Source organism: Malania oleifera, chromosome 2, assembly GCF_029873635.1.
Source record: "Malania oleifera isolate guangnan ecotype guangnan chromosome 2, ASM2987363v1, whole genome shotgun sequence".
Lineage (NCBI taxonomy): Eukaryota > Viridiplantae > Streptophyta > Magnoliopsida > Santalales > Ximeniaceae > Malania > Malania oleifera.
In genome coordinates, this window is record NC_080418.1 from 29,461,054 (window position 1) to 29,485,632 (window position 24,579).

Here is a 24,579-nt window from a genome sequence, read left to right on the forward strand (position 1 = left end):
GACGGCCAGCAATGTGAACGACGGCCACGGTTGGTGAATGATAGCCACTTACCAAGGTAGGTGAGCTACCGCCACCTGCCATGGTGGGTGAGCCACCACCACCTACCATGAGATCTTGCCACAAGCCAGAGGCTATAAATTGAGACCCCCCCCCCCCCAACCGAAGCTATACTACACATCTCAAATGCAAGTTGTGTCCTCTTCTGTTTTTCCATATTTTATTCTCTGTGTACATGTTAAATAGGGACCTGAGTATGTAAGGAATACACAATTGAATATACAATTGATTCATTCTCATTCTCTACAATAATCAATCACCACCTCCAAAAACTAGTCATTTGGAAATCCCAGGTAATCCTTCTACTACACTTCTAGTTGATCAATCTACTAACCTTAATGTACCTATAGCCATTACGAAAGGAGTTAGAACCTGTACCACACACCCCATTGCCAAATATTTATCATACCATAGACTCTCTCGTAATCATAAGGCCTTTACATCCAATATTTCTCACCTATTAGTTCCAAGGACCATTCAAGAAGCTATGGATCATCCGGATTGGAAGTTAGCAGTTCTTGAAGAGATGAATGCACTACGTAACAACAGTACTTGGGAAATTGTTGATCTTCCAAAGGAAAAGAAAACTGTAGATTGCAAGTGGGTGTTTACAGTTAAATGCAAGGCTGACGACAATATAGAGAGATATAAGGCAAGACTCGTTGCAAAAGGGTTTACACAAACATACAGAATGGACTATCAAGAAACTTTTGCTCCAGTGGTCAAGATAAACTCAATCCAAGTGTTACTCTCCTTAGCTATACATTCTAACCGGCCCTTAGACCAGTTGGATGTAAAGAATGCCTTTTTAAATGGAGATCTAGAGGATGAAGTGTTCATGGAATTATCACCAGGTTTGGAAGGTAATCTTGGCAAAGATAAGGTGTGTAAATTGAAAAAAATCATTGCAAGGGCTCAAGAAATCTCCAAGAGCTTAGTTTGAATGCTTTGGAAAGGCTGTAAAGGGTCATGGTTACAGCCAAGGTCAAGCTGATCACACCAAGTTCTATAAGCACTCAAGTGAAGGGAAGGTTGCTATTCTAATTGTCTATGTTGACGATATTATTTTGACAAATAATGACAGCAAGGAACTTGAGAAATTAAAATAGATGCTCGCTAATGAATTTGAGATTAAAGACTTGGGTGAGTTGAAGTATTTTCTTGGTATGGAATTTGCAAGGTCAAGAAAAGGTATTTTTGTTTCACAAAGAAAACATGTGCTTGACTTGCTTGGAGAAAGAGGTTTACTAGGGTGTAAACTAGCTGAGACACCTATACAGCCTAATCTTTAACTACAACCTGCGAAGCCTGAGGAAGTAACCAATAGAGACCAGTACCAAAGATTGGTTGGAAGGCTACTTTATCTATCACATACATGTCCTGACATAGCCTTTGTTGTCAGTAGGGTAAGCCAATTCATGCACTCTTGGCCTGACCACTTTGATGCAGTTTATAGAATCCTGAGATATTTGAAGCGAATTCCAGGAAAAGGTCTATTGTTTGAAGACCATAGACATCTACAAGTTGAGGTATACACTGATGCAGATTGGGCCAGGAGTATAACTGATCGAAGATCAACTTCTTGTTCTTGTGCCTTTTTTGGTGGAAATTTGGTTACATGGTGAAGCAAAAAACAAAATGTGGAAGCTAGGAGTAGTGCAGAGGCAGAATTTAGAGCAGTTGCTCATGGAGTTTGTGAAGTGTTATGGATTAAAAAATTATTGGAAGAATTGAAAGTCACTGATCCGCTACCTATGAGATTGTATTGCGATAACAAATTTTCCATAGCCATTGATCACAATCCAGTGCTTCATGATAGAACAAAACATGTTGAGGTCAACAAGCATTTTATAAAGGAGAAGCTGGACAGTGGACTGATTTGTTTACCCTATATCTCTACTACTGAACAAGTAGCAGATATTTCAAAATTTGATCGGCAAGCTGGCTATGGAAGACATCTTCAAACCAACTTGAGGGGGAGTGTTGGAAAGTTTTAAAATGTATCCAGTCAACTCTCCTTGATTATAGGAGAAATTTATGTAATTATGTAAATAATCTTCGGAGATATTCTAGGATATATTCTTAGGAGATATTCTAGGAGATTTGTTAGCAATTGTCATTCCTTCCTTTTTTTCTATTCTTTACTTTATTATTCTTTCCTTTTAGAGTATCCTTGTAGTCTATAAGACATTCATATTGTACCTAATTTTACAATAATAAGAAATACTATTTCAATTCTTCTCCACTTCTAGAGCAAACCAGAGTATATTTGGTCTTCCCACCCAAAAAATTAAGAAACAAAAAAAGATTAAAAATAAAATAAACAAATAAGAAAAACGTCACATGAACTAAGGCTTTTTCAGATAATAAAAAGGAAAAAAAAAAAAAAAGGCTCCCAACAATAATAGTTGCAATTGCAAATTGATTTTAACTACATACCTGGTGTGTGCCCAAAAAATCTATAATATGTCAGACAACTTATCCCTGAATATCCTTTAGATGTTGTTAAAGACATTTTCTGGAAAGATTCACCATGTCTTGTTTCATGTCTTGATCACTCAGTAGCTTCACAAGTTCTTAGTCTGAGGTTAATACATAGAATTATCTTTTCACTGAATTGTACAAAACCATTGTTTCAAAGTTTTATAGGAAAATATAACGGAAAATCCCATATCATTTCTATCATTGATCTTATTTACTGCATATGATCTTGTTGGTTCATTTTAAAGGTAAGCATGCTCAGGAAAGTTTTGGCCTGTCGTAACAATAAATAGGTTTTTGTTAGGCATGGAAGCAAAGATTTATCTAGGTCAGTAACTCCTACATGGTAATTATTGCCAGAACATCTTCTAAATGTACCAAATTGATGTAAATAAGCACCATTACTACCACATCCAGATAAATTTAAATGCAAGATACATATTCCAACTCAATGGAATGCTGTACTTTCACATTGTTAAAAGACAACTGATGGATATACAAATAATCCATCCAGTGACAACAGGGACAAAGGAAGAGTGGGATAGCAGGGGCCTTGCAACCTCCCCCAACCAGAAAAAAAAGCAACTGATCAGAATAGGCTGGTAACAATACAAGTAACAAATCTGAAAGTAGAAAGAAAGTAAAGCTATTTCTAAAATAAATACTGTCTTCTTCCAGTTCAAATATTTTTTGTTTTCATTTGCTATAGTTTCTTCATCCTCTTTCTTTTTTCCCTTCCTTGCTAATATAATTAACTCATTCCATCATCTAAAAGCTGTAAATGATTAATTAATTTAACATGCAAGATGGATATATTTTAGATATTTTGTTACTTTTCCTATTATTATTTAAATATGCTTGAAATGGCCGTAGTTGTTGTCGCTGTTTCTATTTGTTATTATTATATAAATTATGAGTCAAAGAAATATTCAAGAGGGAGACAAAGAGGGCTTAATTCAGTGAAAATTTTTATTTAAAAGAGTTCAATATTTGATTAGTTCATGTGTATGTATATGCCTATAAACATAAGTATCTTCAGCGTGCACATATTTATTGTATAACAATGAGTTCGTGCTTTAAGAGGAGAGTAAAACAGTTAATAACCTTCAAAAAGAGTGGATTGATAAAAGGAAAGTAAGTTTCTTTCTTAACTATGGTAGTAGAGAGTTTATCAATTAAGGATTGTAAAAGTTATTCTAAGTGAAAGTCTTAACACCACAACAGATATATTCATAAAAAAATGGAAGGGAAGAATAACTTTTTTTTTTGTCAAAAAAAAAAAAGGATGCATTAGATAGAGAAATGAGAAGGTACAACGAAAAGGGACAGGAAGTCCACTAAATGAAAAAACAGAACACACACCAAAGGAAAAAGAAAGAAAACAAAAACAGAAACAACCAAATTAAAAACTAAAGAATATTAACCAAGGTAACCTCTTTCAATCCATTTCCATCATAATTCGCTGAGCTCTTCAATATTTGTTAATTCCCTATGACCCTTCACCACCTTACTTTTACCACCACCCATATGCACTTTATTTCATCCAAAATCACACATCTTTAATTTCCTTTTATCCAATAGAACTTGAGCTTCTAACTCCTCCTTAGGAATCTCCTCCACAAGTGTGCATAGAATTCCATCCTTACACAGTAAAAAAAAAAATTATATAAAAAAAGAAAATAATTTATTTAAAAAAGGAAAATGGAGTACATAGTCCTCTCCAAGCAGCTTGAAAATCTTTTTAAAAAAACCTATGAAAAAGGAAAATACCAATATATGAACAAAATGCAAATCAAAACAAAAAACCATTACAAAAGAGCTGCCTTCCAGTCTCTAATGAGATTAGAACCCAAGGAGTGCACCCACAAAGCAGCAAGGAAAGTCACTCATTCTCACAAAAGTCATGAGGAAATTGATCAACTTCTGAAAATCCTAGCCCTTATTTCTGTCCACAAAGTCCAAAGGATAAAGAAAACGACTGCAGGCCATAGAGCTCTGAAATTTCTGCTCTTTCCAAAGCCCCTGAAGTTAACCAGAAACAAGTCTCTCACCTTTTGTGGAGCCACCCACTATTCCCCAGCCAGAAAGAAAAGGCCATTCCAAAGCTGTGATGCCACCTTGCAATGCACAAAGAAATGGACATTGGACTCACTGTATTCACAAAAAAAGAAGCACGTATCAGCACTGAGAACCATACAGGGTCTTCTCCTCTGAAGCAGATAATGCATGTCAATCCTTTCCAGAATCATGGTCCAGACAAAAGCCCAAATCTTCCCCAGCACCTTAACCCTCCAAAGACAGCAGTAACAGGGAGAATGATTAGGGGAATGGATTTCCTGTAGGTAGGAGAGAAAAAAGTAAGAGATAAATATACTTGAAGAGTCCCCCTCCCACACTCTCTTATCCTCACTGAAAAAGGGACTGTGTTGGTCCAGTAAGAAAATATGGGAAGTGAGCTCATCAACCTCTCGTCCATTGAGATTTCTAAAGTAGAAATCCCACAAAGACTGACCCCCTCTAAAGATATAAAGGAACCGATAGGAGCACTATGAAGAGAAGAGAGCTTAAAAAATGAGGAACCTTCAGTTCCAACGAAATCTCCCCCATCCACGCATCTTCCTAGAGGCAGACTTTATTGCCCATACCCTCTTTGAACTGAATGAGAGGAAAGAACTGACTTCCGGCCTGGGACAAAATTTCTAGGGACAAGCATGAGATGTGATGCCACTGCTCATCGTCTCCCACCCATTCCATTTGATTCCATACTGTACTTTATCACCTTATGCCAAAGGGAATCTCCAAAGCCATTTACCTATAAGAGAGATGTTCTTGGATACTACATTCCCAATGCCCAAACTCCCATCAGACTTAAGTTTGCTCACCAAGTCATAGCTAATAAGATGGTCACGCCTACCCTCCCCAAAACCTGACCAAAGGAAATCACGCATAAACCTCCCTACGAATTTAGCCACTCTAGTGCAGACTTTAAACAAAGAGAGATAAAAAGCTGGGATGTTCGAGAAAGAAGCACTAATGAGAGTAGCACGATCCTCAAGGAAAAAATAAGCACTCATCTATCCTTTCAATCTCCTAGCCACCTTATAGGGGACAGGTTCCCAAAAGGTTTCAAAGTTATGGTTACCTCCAAGGGGGAGGCCCAGATAAGTTCGGCTCCATGAAATGAAATCACATCCAGCACTCAATTTTAAATTCTAAAGAGTCCTCTTATCAAATGTTAATATCAGCTAAACCATTCTTAGGAAAATTAATCTAAGACTCGAGATCTTCTCCAATATTTTGAGCAGCAAAACAGCTTTCCTAAACTTTGCAAGATTGGCACCAAGAAAAATTAGGGTATCATCAGCAACTAAAGGTGTGAAACCTCCACTTCCTCCCCACACGCAGGCTTATGATCACTCCCCTAGCCTGAGCATGAAAAAACAACCTACTAAGGATATCAATAACTAAGGTGAGCAGGAAAGGTAGAAGATGAGGCCTTGAACCAATCTCTCCTCTCTCGGTTGACCATTGACAATGACAGACATTTGGGATAAAATGAGACAACCCTTAATCTATTTTTTCCACAGATTGCCAAAACCCTTCTCACTCATCACCTTATCTAAAAATCCTTAAAGGCCCCAATTGATCCAATCATAGGCTTTCTCAAAGTCCACTTTAAAAAGAATACCCTATTTGCCGCTCCTCTTCACATCCTCTACCACCTTGTTAGCCACCTACACTGCATTTAAGATATGTCTATCATGAATAAAAGAAAATTGACAGAGGTGATAGGGTCCCATTACGCAATAATTTATCTTGTTAGCCACCTACACCGCATTTAAGATATGTCTATCATGAATAAAAGAAAATTTACAGAGGTGATAGGGTCCCATTACGCAATAATTTATTAACCAACCCATCATTATCAAAAATAGAAACCCTCCTCCAATCCTTCCAACAAGAATGGACGAACATATGATAAATCCCCTAGTACATCACAAGAGTCAAATTTGCACCCATATTGTTCACAAATCTCATCCAAAAACAAACGCCCATCACAATCAAACTCACAAAGATCGTCATTATCAATATCAAAAAGCCTCCCCCATTTCTTTACCTCACTTTCCTTTACACAAAATGCATCCTTCTTCTTAGCAAGTTGGTCTTCCACAATACTTAACTCTCTTTTTGAATAACTCCTTGGCATTTGACTAACCAAAATTTTCTCTCTCATTTTCATGTAAGTTCCTAATCTCTGCACCCATTTAAGTCATCGTTCAATGAGCATAAACCTTAAAACCCTTCAATTTATTAGAATTAAAACCTCCCCCAAAAAAAAAAAAAAAAACCAACATCTTCTCTTTTACTCTTTTCTACACCACCACCTAGTCCCTCTACAAAACCAAGAACATCTTTACCGCCACAATCCTGTTTCGAGTCCAAGCTACTAGCATCTTAGATTCGCTCCAAAGCTTGTTCAGTTCGACTCACATATTGGAGAACTAGAGAATGGATTTAGACTTTATTAATAAGGAGTTGAAGGTCCACTTTTTCTTTGCTCTAATTATAAAATCTAAGAACAAAATTTTGGGCTTGCCCATTAACATGACCCAACCAGGAAGTGACCAAGACACCATTTACCGAAGAATGGACCTAATTACAACCATGGCCCTTCTATAAAAGCTGCCCTTTGGACCATTCTTACCGAAGCTATGTGCCCATTCAATTAAGTGGCCCAAGTTAGTCAAAAAAAAAAAGCTCTTCCTTTTTCAGTTACTTAGGCCAAGTCCAAAATAAGGAGGAAACATCCTGGCCCAATTTTTTTAGCATCCTCTTCTGTAAGCACAATCCAATCATGTTTGATAGAATCGCAAAGGAGCCTCCTTCTAGAACCCTAGCTACCTTCACATTATGATCATTCAACTCTGTTCAAGCTGCAATGTTCTTTGTCATCAAAGCCCTAGGTTCCTTCAATTGCAACGCAATCTAAAGCAGGGGCAGCATCAATGATCTGCAGCCATTAGAAAGAGAAGGGAGGAAACTGGAAGAAGGAAGAGGAACAAGGAAAGAGAGGAGATACAAGGGGGAACGCCTCAATCCAATTCAAATTCAACAACCATCACCTACGACATGGCTTTTACACACATACCCTTAAAACTACATTAGACTACAAACATACCCCTAGAATACACAAATACTACAAACAAGCCCCAAATACAGATAACAACCTAACTCTCAACTCTTCTGAATTATTCTCAAACAAGAATCTTCCCAAGGTCTTGCTTCTTGTCCAACATCAAATCTCCCATAGTTAGAAAAAGTTTGGTCTTAATTTTTGAAATGTTCGAGGATCACAAGAAGCAAACTTGGACCCTTCTAAAGCTAGAGCTTAAGTGAAACAAGAAACCACAATCCTTTGGCAGCATCATAGACTTGAATTGAGAGTTGGCATCAATAAACACATCATGAATGACAAACTTAACAAACCTTAAGCGAAACAAGAAACCTCAATCCTTTGGCAGCATCATAGACTTGAATTGAGAGCTGGCATCAATAAACACATCAGGAATGACTAACTTAACAATAGGAATGACTAAAATACTTTGAATGTATTCAAACACATGCATTTCTTTCTTGCAAAGTCTTCAAGTTGAGTAACTCTAACAGATGCTTTGTCTGGTTGATTGGTAGTGTGGGTTTCAAGATGATCTTCTTACCACCAGTCAAAGACATATGTTCTCTTGTCCTTGAGTCACATCCAAATCACCCAACCAAGGATGACCAAGGAGTACATGGCCAATATTCATAGGTATGATACTACACCAAATATCATCAAAATAGTCACCAATTTGGATAGGTACTGAACATCTTTCACAAACATGTAAGGAAGTGTTATCAATCCAACATATCTTATAAGGCCCTGGTTGGGGTTCTAGATGAAGTTGTATACAAGTGACTCCATTCGTAGAAGCCATATTAATAGGCAATCATCCATCAATGATGATTTCACTTTATTCAAGTAAAAGTTGACTCTCAATTTTGAAGACTTATCTTCTCACCTTTAATCTTGAATATCACGTAGAAATGGAACAAATTCACTAGGAAAACTCACAAATTGCAGCCATAAAACATGGTTTTTTTATGCTAGGAGTGACAATTTCAAGCTTTTTATGACAAATTATCATGCTTTCTTGCATTACATTGTGTCTGTGATCATAAAATCACGCTTTGGATCAAAATATCGTAGAGAAAACCCAAGATATTATGGCTGGAGGTAATATCTCGCAAAACAAGAAAATGCAAAAAAATTTGGATGTAGTCCCATACATGTCGCCAGCGCATGTGCCACCGGAGGCGGCCTCCTAACGATAAAACTTCAAGCGACTATAGATCTAAGGATGGGGATTACAGTAGTGGTGGTGGTGGTGGTGGTGGTGGTGAGATGAGAAAACACAAGAAACTAGGGATTTTGGAAGGCCAACAGTTGGAGAATGTTTGGCCGGTAAATGGGAGCCATCCAGTAGTCAGACGACGACAAAATTGTTGAGGAAGGAGTTTCGGGGCAATTCGGATTTGACAATGAGGGGGATGTTGTGAGAATAAGAAAATTTGGGGACACAACCGGAATTTTCAAAAAAGTACAGAAATGTTTCTCCTTTTGAAGAATAAGAAAAGAAATAGCAGAGCAGGGATGGAGATTGTAATTGGGTTATGATACCAAATGATGCAGGGGCAGCATCAATGATCTGCAGCCATAAGAGATAGAAGGGAGGAAAGGGATAGAAGGAAGGGGAGAGGTGATACGAGGGGGAAATCATGCGTTCAATTCAATAACCACCACCTACAACATGGCTTTCACAGAGTATTTATAAGAAAGCCGCTAACACATGAAATTACACATATAACCTTAAAACTACATTAAATCACAAATATACCCCCAGGATACACAAATATTACAAACAATTAACTACTAGCTAAACTCAACAATCCCTTGACCAAATCCTTCTTAATTGTTCTCTAACAAGGATCTTCTCAAGGTCTTGCTCATTGTCCTACATCACACTCCCACACGAAAAACAATATTTTTCTTTCCCAACCATCACACCCTAATTACCAGATTGTACTTGACTTCGACAACCTCCTCCTTCACCTTTCTTCCTTTCCAGTAATACATCTCTCCATGATCTATGAGTTGAAAATCTAGGCTCACCTATACCTTCAAAATCTTGACGAAATTCCTTAGCTACCTCACAAAATCGTTCCCAGAACTTCACCACCTGTTGCTTTTTGTGCCACCAAGGATAAACAATGAATATTTCTTACCTTTCCACACCAGACCTAACTCCAAATACTTTCCCATCTCTGTCCACCCAATCAACATCAAAACACTTCAATAACCCAATTCCATCCAACCAAAAACTGATAATCCATCAGCAAACCAAATAACAGCCTCTAGACCTAACCCAACTATTACAAGTAATATTATCCTTGAACATGAACAGGAAAGAGATCTCCCCAACCTTGTCCAATCTCAAGATCAAAAGTCTTATTTTAGATCTGAATCGATTGTTATAAATGAGATATTCAAATTGCAAGAACTATCATAGAATTAAACTTATGAGTACAAGGTCAAAAAATAAAACTTATGGAAATGGTAATTCAACAAAGACAAAGGTTAGAAACAAGGGTTGTTTGGTTATATGTCTAGAAATTTAACTAGATAAGCCTATGATAGATTCACACAAAAAAAAGAAGAGGGACTTGCTCATAGCCCAAACCTTTTTGCATTTGTGATGGATGCACTTACTAGAAATATCCAAATTAATTTTCTTTGTTATATACTTATATGTTGGTAGCTAATGATACTGTATTGACTCATAAAACAAGAGGTGGAATAGAATTGAAGTTCGATTATGAGAGAAGATTAGAATTCAGAAGTTTTAACTAGATATAATACATGAAATGTAATTTTAGTCATTTCAGGAGGGATGTTGGAAAAAAGAATAAGCTGGATGGTCACAAAATTAATAGTAGCAAAATTTAGATACCATGGATCTATTATGCAAGCCTAAGGAAAAATTGAAGAAAATGTAATACATAGTGTTAAAGTCGGTCAAGTAAAAAAGAGAACTGCTTTGGGCATGTTGTCTGCTCATACGATACCATTTATTAATAGGAAAGTTCAATAAGACAGCTATAGACGATACTCTGTGAATCAGAATGTTGGCCGGCTATGAATGCTAAGGTTGATGAATCATAAAACTCTTAAAGATAAATCAAGAAATGAACACATCATAAGTTAGTTCAATGACAAGCAGCTAAGATGGCTTCAGCACTTGCAAGTAGACCCAAATAACAACCAATGCAGAAGGAGAGAGAAAATGTTAGTGGCAGTAGGAGGGGCAGGGCTAGACCTACAACAACAATGACTTAGACTGAGATAGTAAGGCTTTAACATCCTCCGATCATCAGAAGATATTGCCCTAAATTGTGCTGAATAGAGGAAAAGGATTCATGCAGCCAAACACAACTAGAGTGACCAAACTTGGCTGTTGTTGTTATTGTTGTTGTGTGAATGTGACAAATTGGCAAAACAAAAAAGAATGATAGTCCAAAGCGGAGGATGAACCAATATTCGACTCTTTTCTTTGACCTTCCCTAACTCGAGACCTTGACTCTTCCGGGCTTGTCAATCATGATTGTTTGATGAAAAAGCTCTGATCCCAGTTTGGTACTTCCTCTTCATGTCACGAGACGCATTTGAGACTTTGAGAATATGTATGAGAGAGAGAAAGAAGAATTGTATTGTAATCTCCACTTTTGGGGACGTAACAAATTAAAATTATAATTAAATATTAAAGCTTTTCTAAGATAAATTGTGATACCAAAAATATAACAAATTGAAAATATAAATTAAATATGGAAGCGACAAACTAGTAACATAAAAATGAATAAATAGCTCCTCGTCTATAATTCTTCTTTTTCTTTCATTCTTTCTTACCTCACTACTATAATTAACTTGTTTCACACATCTCTCAAAGCAATTGATTCCATATGCAACAAACAAATTCTCTAACATTTTGCTTAATTTTAAATTTCGATTACATCTATTACTATTCACAAGGGCCTCATATTTTAGTTTTTTATTATGTCTTTCATCTCAGCACCCCAAACCATAAAATTCTAGTTTTATCTAAGTTCCCAGCAAAAAAAGTGTCCTATTTTGTGCAGGCTGCATATGCAATATGCACAAGCATGAGAACCATTTTTCCCACTTAATCAAGCGAATAGGGTCACCTTATCCGTTCTAGAAGGATCAGAAGCACTCTTTGCCTTCTCACAGCGATCCTCATACTCTATAATTAATCTTTCAGCCTCAGGTGATTCCAGAAATGAAGCATTTTCCAACTCCCATGTAACATGCTCATAATCAAGACCACACCATTTCACAAGCCACTCATAATGGCAATCACCAACATGCTTGCCCTCATTGCCCTCAAGGAGATGGGGAAACTTTAAGGATCTTTTCTTCAGCAAACGATGTGGCACTGTCCACTCTTGCTTCCACTTAGTGACCTAGACAACATAAACATGTTTCAGGGAGAGATAATTGTAATATTCAAATAATATAAAAATAGTCCACTAGATCAAAGTGCTTTACCTGATTTTTTCGATTAAATTTTGCAAGAAGCAGAAGTGCTTCAGAAGGTAGCTGGGCTTCTGGAACCCAGTTATTGTGAACATGAGCAAGACCTTTGTATTTAACAAAATACTGCTTCTCTCTTCGCAATCCTAAGCACATACCACACATTTAATTAAGGATTATCAACAAATAGAAATTATTAACTGCATACTAGAAAAAGAAACAAAATATGTCACAAGAAGATAAGGCAAAGAAATTATGAGGAATTTAATATATATTTTAGAAATTTTCGCCAATATACCATCGTCTGACACCACTTCTTTAGCATCCCAGATTGATTCTACCCCTCCTGACACAGAATGCACGCCTAACTGTATCTTCTTCTTAACACACCAAATACAATACCAAACTCCAGGTGGAACATCATTCAGAGGAGGGTCCAGACAAAACAGATGGAAGCTTCTTTTGCACCCTTTTCCATCACAGCACCTGAAATTTTAGGTAAGTTTCTCTAATCAATGCCACAGAAAAACCATGAAAATGGAAGAAAAGACCATATGATACTCAACATTCAATATATTACAGGTGATATAGAATATATATATATATATATATATATATGCATATATTGAAGATGTCAGGATAACAGTTATATTAACACCAATATATCAATTTCAAACAAATCAGAAAATATTAACTGTTCTATGATTATCTCAAACAAAAAAATTTCTGGATGAAGATGAAGAAGAGCTTGTAAGGGCTGAGAGCCAAACAACTTATGTATTTGGTAAATAAAAATTATTAAGTTTGGGTGACAAGTGCCACAGAAAATTTTGAGTAAAACCATTTATGCATTGATCCTCCACAAGGCTTGGAACGATAAGATGAATCATGGCCGATCTGAGAATAGGCCTTCTGCCATAGAATTGTGACTAGACATTAATACCATTTTCACAGTGGGAAGTTTCCCCATTTTCCCAACAGCGATACACAACCTAAACCCAGCCAATGCCCCCAAATTAAACCTGATTTTGGTTGAAGGAAATTGATTCTAGGCACAAAAGATGACTATTAACAATTCTAGTACATGTTAAATAATTTTATCAAAGAATAGGTACATGCCCCCATTTTCAAAGTGGGCTTCAATTTCGAAAAAGATAAATATATATATATATATATATATGTATATATATATTAACATAGATTAAATCCGATTATCTTCACAGGTAGACTTATTAAAGGGCTGTTGAGGAGCAACCCATGGATAAAGAAAAAGAAAAAATAAATACAACAGCATCAAGATATGTTCTACAGTCTAAAATTTCCCCTAATAAAAAAGACTTCTTCTTCTTTGTGTTCCTCAGCGCTCAGTATTTTGCCGCTGCTGCTGCCCGCTGGTGGCTGGCAAGCTGCCCTGCTCTTGCCAAATTATAGACTAACTTGAATTAAGCCACTAAGTTAATATTATATAATATGTAATTAATTATGTAGTTTAATGCAAGTTTATAATTAATATATATCATATTTTTCTGAATTTAGCTGCTGTTTTGTTTGGTATTGCAGTGTACAAACTATACAATTTTCTGAAATATATTATACATTGCTTTTGCATTTAGGATAACAGGTCTTAAATCTTAAACGCTTGTCATAATTTCTATGCATTTATGTTTCGGTATTGAATATTTTGGCATTTTAAATTCTAGTATTACTATTGATGTGTTCATACATCAATTACCCACCAAAGAGGCATTGTACACAATTTTAATAATTGTGCACCTCACCTTGGTGAGGCGCGCTTTCGCCTCGCGCCTCAGCTCCAAGTACCCTTTGCGCCTTGGTGCGCCTTGCGCCTTTGACTACTATGATCCTCTGTGGAGATAGCTCTTATATGCCACAAAATCCTACAAATACCACCCAAGTTTGGCCACTTGAGATATCGTAGGTATGTTTGACAAAACAGCAGTCCACCGCCAATTGCTTTGTCGTCTCTTGAAACACTGAGTTGATAGAAACATAAATGTCAGCTTGATTATCACAAAAAAGCATATCTTTGTGTTTCGTTCTCAAGAATCCCACCTCTAATATAGGAGACTCAACCACACAGTAAGCCACAAGTCTTCATTCTGCTTCAACATTGAATTTTCTACAGTAGATTTTCTCTTTTTACTTTACCAGCTAACAAGATCACTACCCATCATGGACTTAAATTTCCACAAAATTGTTGAAATTTCAGCTTTTCATTACCCTCAGAAATCAAGTTGGCAAGCTAAGTGGCGATGGCAGTCCTCTGTCAGGTGCTCCCCAGCTCATATGAATTTCTCTCCAGACAATTGGTAAAGATCAGTAGGTCTTTAAATAGGAGAGTAATGAGAAAAACTTTTCATGCTTTTCTTAAGTGTTTGGATGGGAAGGAATAAAAGGATTTTAAAAAGTACAATTGATCATTGTTTGTTTAAGAAAAAAAAACAAAACAAAACAAAAAAAATACTCAAAGATAGAAGAAAAAGAGAATACAAGCTACGGGAGGAATTCTGAAACAAAAACAAGTTAAAAACCTAACCAATAGCTAATTAATAAAACCTCTATTAGAACACTTCAAATCATAATTAATTGAATGCTGCAAATTTGCTAACTACAGCTGGCCCTTTTTCCTTTCTCGTACTACCGCCCAATCAAAACTTGTAGACCTCCTGAATCCAACAGCCACAAATTCATCCTGTCCAATCACTGTTGAGCTTCTAAATCCTTCTGCCTAACCTCCCCTGCTGGAGAAACGGAGCCAGGCACTAAGCAGAATACCATCCCCAACATGATAACTCACCAACTGCTTTTTACTTTTTAGTGATTCCAACATTGTCAAAAATAGGAATACCCTTTAAACCTTCAAGCGTAGTTGCTGACACATGGGAAATATCCCCAACAGCATCAGAGGAATCAGAGCTGAACCCATATTGATCACAAAACTCATCCATAGCAGTCCTCTATCACAGGAAAACTCATTCTTGTTATCACAAACATCACCCCAATTCTTTTTTTTTTTACTTGAAATCCACTGTTAGTACCCCTCTTTTCTGAACCTTCATCTAAATCATTGAAAGCTTCCTTAATACAATAACAACCATCCAAATTCCATTTAACATTTAATCATCCACCAAGCATAAAATTTTTCAGGCCAAACCTTTTTCCTTATTCTTACCAGCAACCAGAGAATTTTCACCATCATTGTCTCTAACAAAAGCAGTACCTAATCTCTGCTTATGTTATTCAAACATTAGCACCTTGTGCACACCACCCATCAGGAAAACTCTGCCCTTCCTTATATCCTTAGACATATTCCAACATTCACCAACCACTAACAATTAGGTTGTGTTTGGTTTGCAAAATGGCTATTCTTTGGAATAAGATAGAATAGAATGCGAAATTTGGGAATAGAGGTAATAGCTATGTGTTAGGGAGTGACAATGTAATGGGGAAAAGGGGGACAGAGATACTACTATAATTATATTCTCCAGGGATTTAGAATGAATATATAAATATCTGTGTTAACGTTTGTATGGTTATTCTCTTGGATTTGAATAATACAAGTAGTCCTTTTCATTATTGTGTTTTGTTGCCTTGGATTGTGATATCCCTGATCGTTATAGTCTTATTTTGTGTATGAGAATATATTGTTCGTGTGATATCCTATTGTTCCTTGTTTTCCTTGAGTATTGAGACTCACCTGGTGCTTGTGCTTGCAGGCTTGAACGTGTGAGATTTGGCTGACTTGTCGAGGGAGAGCTCTCAACGAGTGCCACACGGCCCTTACTTGAGTCCCATTATGGGGGTCCATGACACTATGCCTCGTTCACAGCATAATTGTTTAAATAAACTATCAAATTCTTAAAAGCTTCCTTTTTCCTCTCCATTAGAACCATTCAATAGGTCATTAAAAGGTCTCTATACACAATTCCCTTCTGTCCAAGCGGAAGAATCAGTAGCCATAACATTGAGCAATTGACATCAGGAGAGCTACAAGGATGAACATGAGAGAGAGAGAGAGAGAGAGATTCCATTGTAAAATTGATGATTGATTATAGTTAACTTAAAGATAATTTACCTAGGAAAATTTTCATGTGCAGCACTTTAGAGGACCATTTTAATTATCCCTTTGTTGGAATTTAGGAGTTCTTTCCATGATGGAACAAAAAAAAAATGCATTTTCTCCCTCTTATCTCTCTTGGAACCAATGTTTTAAAAGGCAAGGCGTTTTAACCCTTAAAAGACGCGAGGCATAAGCCTTGAGGCGTTGGGACGTAAGCCTTTTAAGAATTTATTTTTAAAATTAAAAAAATGTAATTAAATTTGATATATTTTCCAAATAAAGAAAAATTAAGAAAATCACAAATATAATGTAAGAAATAAAAATTATATATACTTTGCAAACTACTTGTCGGCCATTCAAAAATTGCTAACTTGAATACATGACATAAATCATGGCAAGAGATAGCTAATATTATTACAAAGTTCAAACTATTTTCATGATCTAAGTTACAACTCTCTATTATTTTGGAAAGACTGAGGTCAAAGAGTTTTAGAAATCAACTCATATTACGAGATTCCTCCTATACAAACATGTAGTTAAAATTTTTTAACCAATTTTTACTTGAGAATCACACACCCATGTGCATAAGCCTCAACAAAAACACGCAAAAGCATGCCTTTTGTAAAAATGTGTTAGCCTCAGCATAAAATACATTAGCCTTTTTGGAATTTGGTATTTTATATTGAGCCTCAAGGCATTTTGGCCATGTTATGCCTTGAGGCGAGCCTCGACTAAGCCTTTTAAAACACTGCTTGGAACAACGGATGCCTATTTTGATCGAGGATTTCCATTTATAATTTTTTTTTTTTTTTTTTTTTTAAGTCTCATGTGAATTGGTGGATTTGGTTGTCATTGGCAAGATCCGCAATTCTTTGAATGTATTTCATCAGCCTTGGTTTGGTCAATTTGATTTTGTTGTAAAATGAGATTTGGCAACTTCCACTATCCAGTGGTGCACTAGTCAATGAAAAAAAAGGTTTTGCTCTTAAAACTAAGATGTAGGTTGAGGTAGAAAAAGCATTCCATTTTTTGTTACTAGGGGTTAGAGATTTTCTTGAAGCTTTACAATCAATCATGGATTCAAAGAAATGAGGTTTCTATGCAAGAGGATGATGTTCTTCCCAACAGAGATGAGAATTGGTATTGGGATGGGAGTTGGTTGGAGTGATAAGGCGAAAGGAGCTGAATAGCTAATTCAATTTCCTATGTTGAAGAATTGGGCAAATTGGAAGACCAAGTTACAACAATAGGTCTCTACCTGTATTTATAATATATGTCAAGTACATACCAATGACTACAAAAACCCTACCCTACTAACTCATGCTTACTAACATAACACTAGCACATATTAATAATGTTAAATGACCAAAATAACTATTAACACTCCTCAAGTTAGAGCATAGTTATCATACGCTCCTACCTTGTTACAAATGAATTTAACACAAGCACCCCCAAGGCTTTAGCGAATAAATCAGCAAGCTGCAAATCAGACTTCACATGAGTGGTTGAAATACGCTTCTACACAAATTTCTCCTGAACAAAGAGGCAATAAATTTCAGTATGTTTTATCGATATATGGAAAATCAAGTTGGAGGCAATATGAATAGCAACTTGGTTATCACACACCAACTCCATAGACCAAGAATGTCGAAAACTCAATTCTTCCAACGTATTCTTCAACCAAACAAGCTCACACATACCATGAGCCATGGCCTTATACTCTAACCCAACACTTAACCTAGCCACCATAATATGCTTCTTACCTAGCCACCATAATATGCTTCTTACTCTTTCAAGAAAACACATTACCATCAACAAATGTGCAGTATATGGCTGTGGATCTTCTAACTGAACTTGACTCAGCCCAATGTACATTTGTTTATCCCTGAATATAAGAGTAACCCTGATCCTAATAGAAGGGACCTACTAGTTGATCCATATCTCAAGATACAAATTACTATATCTCAGCAACTTGTTCTCGAAGAACCAAGAAACTGATAAAACACTTGCTGTGACATATATGCGTTGTGAGATAATTCAAGTCTGCATAGTACCATTCCTATTTTCTGTTTTCATATCTGTACATTGAATAAATAGATCATGAAAATGCACTTGTGTAAGTTGCCAACTTTTTTATTTTCTTGTTGATTTTCTTTTATTTTTCAAAAAAATCAAAAACCAGGTTTCGTGGTTTTCAATTGTTTTGGCAACCAAGTTTCTAAATACTTTAATATCTAGAATTAATTATTTACAAATTAAATCATTCATTGTAATAATAGTTTTTAATTAAAGCTAAAATTAAATGATCATATAAATTTTAAATATAATTAAAATAAAAATACCTATAAATTTTTGAATTAAAAAAACAATAAAGGCCATTTAAAAAATATTTACTATTTCCCAATTGTCAAGTACAATAAGATTGTTCTTGTAGAGCAAACTCTGAAATATAATAATTAAGTAAAATAATTACAATACTTTTACGTTTATTATAATATTGTTAACTTGTATTTTTTTTGTACTTTTATTTTTTTAATCATTTTTATTCAAAGGCAAAACTGAACATTTGTTCAATCAAATGTTTAACTTGTTTTAGTTATAGAAATATTAACCGAACAAGTTGCTTGTCTTCAATTTTCAAATTTCCATTTCTAGTTTTAAATTTTTTTTTTCTAAGTTTCCTTTCATAATTTTTAAGAGTGATACTAAATAGCCCCTCAACTTTCCACAAGATTCCAATATTGTCCAAGGTTAAGCAACAAATCACTCATATCTAGCACTAATTTACTGTTAGGATCCATGAGTGTATCACGACAATTAAATCCCTAGTCACGTCTAAAAGATAAAGAAATCTATAACAAGATAGTTCCATATGAGATCTAGATGCTTCTATACACAAGAAATACTTCAATGGTCCCAAATCTTTGGTTTGAAACTTAGTTTGTAGAAAATGATATAGGCCCTCGACCTTGATCATCATAACCAATAATCACAATATTATCCACATACATAATAAGTAGAATCAAGCCAAATGGAGTATGATGATAAAATATAAAGTGATCTATTGCAAGGTCAAAGACCAAACTCAAGAGCCATAGCACCAAATCAACCAAGCATGCTTCAAGAGACTATTTTAAACCATATAATTATTTCTTGAGCCGATACGCTGAATCTAACTCCCTCTAACCAACAAACCCAAGTGATTGTTCCGTATAGACCTCCCCCAGAAGATCACGTGTAGGAAAGGATTCTTCACATCTAACTATTATCAGGGCCAATGACAGGTGGTGGATAAGGATATTGTTAGCCTTAGTGGCTACATAATCCTAATTGTTGTATTTTGATGATAACAACTCATTAGTGATTCTAAGTTAAACTAATCTTTGCATACCAAGCTGTGACAGGTATAAGTGGCGAAATTATACAGAAACAGGTATAAGTACAAAGATCAAGCGAATAATCTCATAGGAAAAGATCAAAAGGACACTCACTCAGAAAATCTCAAGCACAACCAATGAAGCAAGTGTAAAAACATATGTAATGGGGAGTTTTTGAAAATCACGCGAGTTTATTAAGCAAGAGTTGAGCAATTGCATATGCATACTAGTTCATAAGAGTATATAGGATGTCACCAAATCATAAGTTTTATACTTCTGAGTTTTCAAAGACAAAACAATAAGTTTTATATATCCTATACTCAACTATGTTTTAATATGAGACAAGAGTTAAATGATATTAGTGTTGTAAACTTTAATATACTTGGTCCCAGTCAGGTTTAAACCATTATCATGCACCTAAATACACAATAAAATCAAGTTTGTGAAGAAACAGGGCAAACCGTCGACGGTTTGGCCCAGGTGCATCAACGGCTTCAGGCAGAAAGTAAATTGTAATTTGGCCTAGAGGAAACCCTCCACCGTTTGGGAAATCCATCGACAGTTTGTGCCGGGATTCAAAACCCAACTGCTATAAATGGCTAGTTTTCAAAGTATTAAATCATTTTTTAATCCCAACAACCATAAAATGGCTAGAACTCCAAATTTCCTATAAATACAAGGTTCTAGCAATCAATCCATGGTTTTTTACAATTAGTAAATATCAAACACAAGCACCTTGCATTTAGTTCATCATTTTAGTGCTCATAATCTCTTTTGTTCTATATACTTGTGTGTGATTCATTACTTGCATGATTAGTGTGAGGAATTCTTTGCATTGTAAGCAGCTCATAGAAGAAGCACCATTTACTTCAACCACATCTTCGCTACTTCTTCAAGTTGTAAAAGGGTTCTTGGTGAACCTTGCTTGAAGGCTCTTTGTGAGTGTGAGGGATTTGTTCACTTGTTGTGTAAAGGCTTCTCGTCCTTGAAGAAGATCATATAATGGATTTTGGAATCCTTGAGAGTGTCGCAAGGCGTGGACGTAGGCAAGGGACCGAACCACGTTAACATCGTTGTTAAGCTTCTCTTCCTTACATTTCTTATTTATATTTATTGCGTGATTTATCTTACATATATTGTGATATAATTCTTGTATCTTGTCAAGATTTGTTATTTTGTAGAAAAGAATATAAATCCGCAAAAGAGTCTATTCACACCCCCCTCTAGACTCGACTATAGGGCCAACAAAGATGACCAAACATGAAATACATTTGTTCACCAAGGAAAATGTATCCTAATAATCCAAACCATACACCTAATTATATTACTTAGCAACAAGGAAGCCTTCAAACGATCCATGGAACCGTCTAGATTGATTTTCATATACACCCAACAACAACCAACCACTGACTAATCACGAGGACGAGGTACCAACTCCTAAGTATCATTTTCTTCTAACAAATGCATCTCTTCAACCATTGCAATCCTCCGCCCAAAATGCGACAGGGCTTTAGAAATAGATTTTGGAAGAGCAACAAAAGACAAGAGTGCTAACAAAACAGTAATATGAGAGTGACAAGAAACAACAGAAAAAAAAAATTAAGAGGTTGGATGTTGGGCACAAATGTGTCTAATTTCCAGAACACCAATTGAAGAATCAACATCTTGGGAAATAGGATCATCTTACAAGGGAAATACAGCATAAAAGTAGAAGTTAGAGGAGGCTCTCCTCCCTTGCGTTGCCAATTAGAATGATCTAAGCGACAAAAACTCAAACTGGATGAGGATGTAAAATGACTGCAGAAAGATAACAGCTTAGGATTTGTAAGACTAGGCAGAGCAAGGGAATCATCAAGGTCATCAAAAATTAAGGACTAAGAATAGTATAGTGTAGGCTCAAAAAAGGTCATATCAACACAAACAAAGCATCAATGTAAAGTATTGTTGTAACATCGATATCCCTTTTTAGTACAGAATAGCCAAGAAAAATACATTTGATAGCATAAGGATCCAACTTATCCATTCCTGGACTTAACTTTGGACAAAGGCACACAACTTAATACACGAGGAAGTGAAAACAAAGAAGCCTTAGGCGAGATAACTGAATATAGAATTTTACCACCACGGACAAAGGATGGTGTTTCATTGATGAGAGAGCAAGCTGTGTGCAAGGCATCACTAAAAAAAAAATTTGGGGAAAATCGTTTAAAATAATAGGGTATGAGTGACTTCAAGCATATATATGTTTTTCTATTTTGGAACTCCATTTTGTTAGGGAGTGTGGACACAAGATGGCTAGTTGATCACACAATAGTCATATACGTATTGAATTGGACACTAAAGCACTACTCACCATTATCACTACAAAGTATTCTGGCATATCAAATTGAGTCCTTATTTAAAAATAGAATGTACAAAAGATATTAAACAACTCAAAAATAAATTTCATTAAATACAACCAAACCATCCTGCAACAATTATCAACAAATGTAACAAAGTATCAAAAATCAAACTTTGGTTTGACACATCCAAGACCCCAAACATTGGAATGAACAACATGAAAGGGCTAACAGCCATTTATTGACTCGGGAAGCAAAGGGAACATGATGATGTTGTCCTAATTGATAACAATCACACTTAAGATTAGACACAAAACTCAAAGTAGAAACTAGCTATTTTAACTTGTCCAATGACAGACGACCAAGGTGACAATGGATTTGAAATGGTGTAGCAGCAGCACTACAAGCGGTAGGAAGAGAGAGCAACTCAAAGTAATAAAGTCCACTAAGCTCATGTATGTGCCAATAGCCTTCCTTGTCTTCAAATCCTAAATAACAACAAAATCGTGAAAGAAGGTTGCAAAATGATCTAGTGACTTTGTAACCTCACTAAAAGACATGACATTGAATGGGGAATTGGGAATGTTCAAAACAGAAGAAACAAAGATGAAGGGAGTAGAATATGTTGTTCCTATCCCCTAAACTATAGTAGTGGACCCATCATCAAGGATAACTTGAGGTAGATTTTTAGAATACAGAAGGGCAGAAAAGAAGTTGGTTACACTAATCATATGGTCAATGGTTGCAAAGTCAATAACCCAAGGACTAGTTGGCGAACACACAACCTCAACAGAACAACAAATCAGAAATCCACAGCAAGCAACATGCTTTTGGAATTCATGGACTCCATCCCAACACACACAACCTTCAACAATAGAGTCTACAAGCACACAACAAACAAGATAAAAACAAATCACAAACACAGCACATAACACTGTTTCAGTCCCCAATGAACTCAATAGATATGGACAAACAACTTTAGGCAGTACCAAACAATCATTCACAAGTGCCACAGATAAGCAACTAAAACAGGTGAGATCTTTGGACAAAAACCATCACCAAAACTTCAATAATATGTTTATAAAGGGGTTCAAATAGTGCAAGAGGAACTCAGACCAAAAACAAGCTCAGAATAAACTTCATGCATCAGCACATGGGTTGGCCCTGCCTGCGTTCAACCGGCATGTGAGGGTGTGTAAGAGGACCTACAGTGATGGGATATGAGTGGTGGGCAGAGCAGAAATGCCTGTCGGTGACAATGATGTTGGATTTGCAAAATCTAAAGGTATTTTTGTGTCCCAAGCTGACAGTGCCATCCACGAAATTTCCGACAACTGTTGTCGCTTCCAGCAGCTTTGTCTGTTTTTCAGGCCTATGGTGGTGCTAGCAATTGTCCTATAAGTGTAGACATACAGTGGATTCAGGGGTTTAGGCTTCAGTTTTGACAGTAGCAGTGGCAATTAGGATGTAAGTCTCAAAATCATGCTCTGATATCCGAATATTTTGGTAAAATTGGAGACCTAATCACAACAATAGGTCTCTCCCTCTATTATTAATATATGTCAAGTGCATCCCAATGACCATAATACCCTTACAAGCTCACGCTTACTAACTTAACACTAGCACATACTAAAATGCTAAATGACCAAAAAAAACCCATTAACATCCCCAAAAAGTAGTGGTCAGTGTTGTGATGGCCTTGCAGTGTGAGACACAAGAGGATAGAGTGCAGAAGCATTGACTGGGTTTGCCAATCTCCAGTTATAGGTACGATGGGAGAAGATGTTCATGGATCTGAACCAAAATGAACTTTTTTTGGAATGGGCTAGGTATTCTTCATGTAGACTTTGATTTTGGCTAGTTGCTTTGTTTGGGCTAAGTAAGGGAGATCAGTCAAGCTCAAGGAATTAATAAGGTTCCACAATATATGACAATGGCTAAGGCCCATTGACAATAGGATGATAAAATAGCCATCTCTGTCGTAACCAAGATTTAGTTGGATATTGTTGGTGCAACTACAATTTCTAGTGACACCCTAAACGATGATAATGAAGTTCAAAAGGTGGAGAGTAATAGTAGAAACAAATCTAAATGTGCTGGGAAGCAAGCTTCTAGGTCTAGTAAGATTTAAACTTGCTGAAAGGCTATGCAGGAAAGTTTTGAGATGTAGACTTTTGATTTTGGCTAGTTGCTTTGTTTGGGCTAAGTAAGGGAGGTCAGTCAAGCCCAAGGAATTAATAAGGTTCCACAATATATGACAATGGCTAAGGCCCAATGACAATAGGATGATAAAACAGCCATCTCTGCCGTAACCAAGATTTAGCTGGATATTGTTGGTGCAACTACAATTTCTAGTGACACCCTAAACGATGATAATGAAGTTCAAAAGGTGGAGAGTAACAGTAGAAACAAATCTAAATGTGCTGGGAAGCAAGCTTCTAGGTCTAGTAAGATTTAAACTTGTTGAAAGGCTATGCAGGAAAGTTTTGAGATGCACAAAACGATTGAGAAAAAATGACTTGATGAGGAGCTACTCGCAAGATTTTAGAGATTAATGATGACAGTAGTTTTGCTACTTTGCAGAGTCCAGCAGATTT

The 24,579-nt window shown here is 36.2% G+C and overlaps 1 protein-coding gene across 4 annotated transcripts in view; it reads right to left on the reverse strand.

Annotated features, from left to right (window-relative positions):
• LOC131149042 (helicase protein MOM1) overlaps nt 1–24,579 on the reverse strand; it is a 102,051-nt gene that overhangs the window by 48,753 nt on the left and 28,719 nt on the right. For all 4 annotated transcript variants that reach the window (XM_058099086.1, XM_058099083.1, XM_058099085.1 and 1 more), the window contains exons 6-8: nt 12,484–12,671; nt 12,201–12,331; nt 11,837–12,115 (exon numbers count right to left, since the gene is read on the reverse strand). In XM_058099086.1, coding sequence (XP_057955069.1) covers nt 11,837–12,115; nt 12,201–12,331; nt 12,484–12,671 — 598 coding nt within the window. The remainder of the gene's footprint in view (nt 1–11,836; nt 12,116–12,200; nt 12,332–12,483; nt 12,672–24,579) is intronic.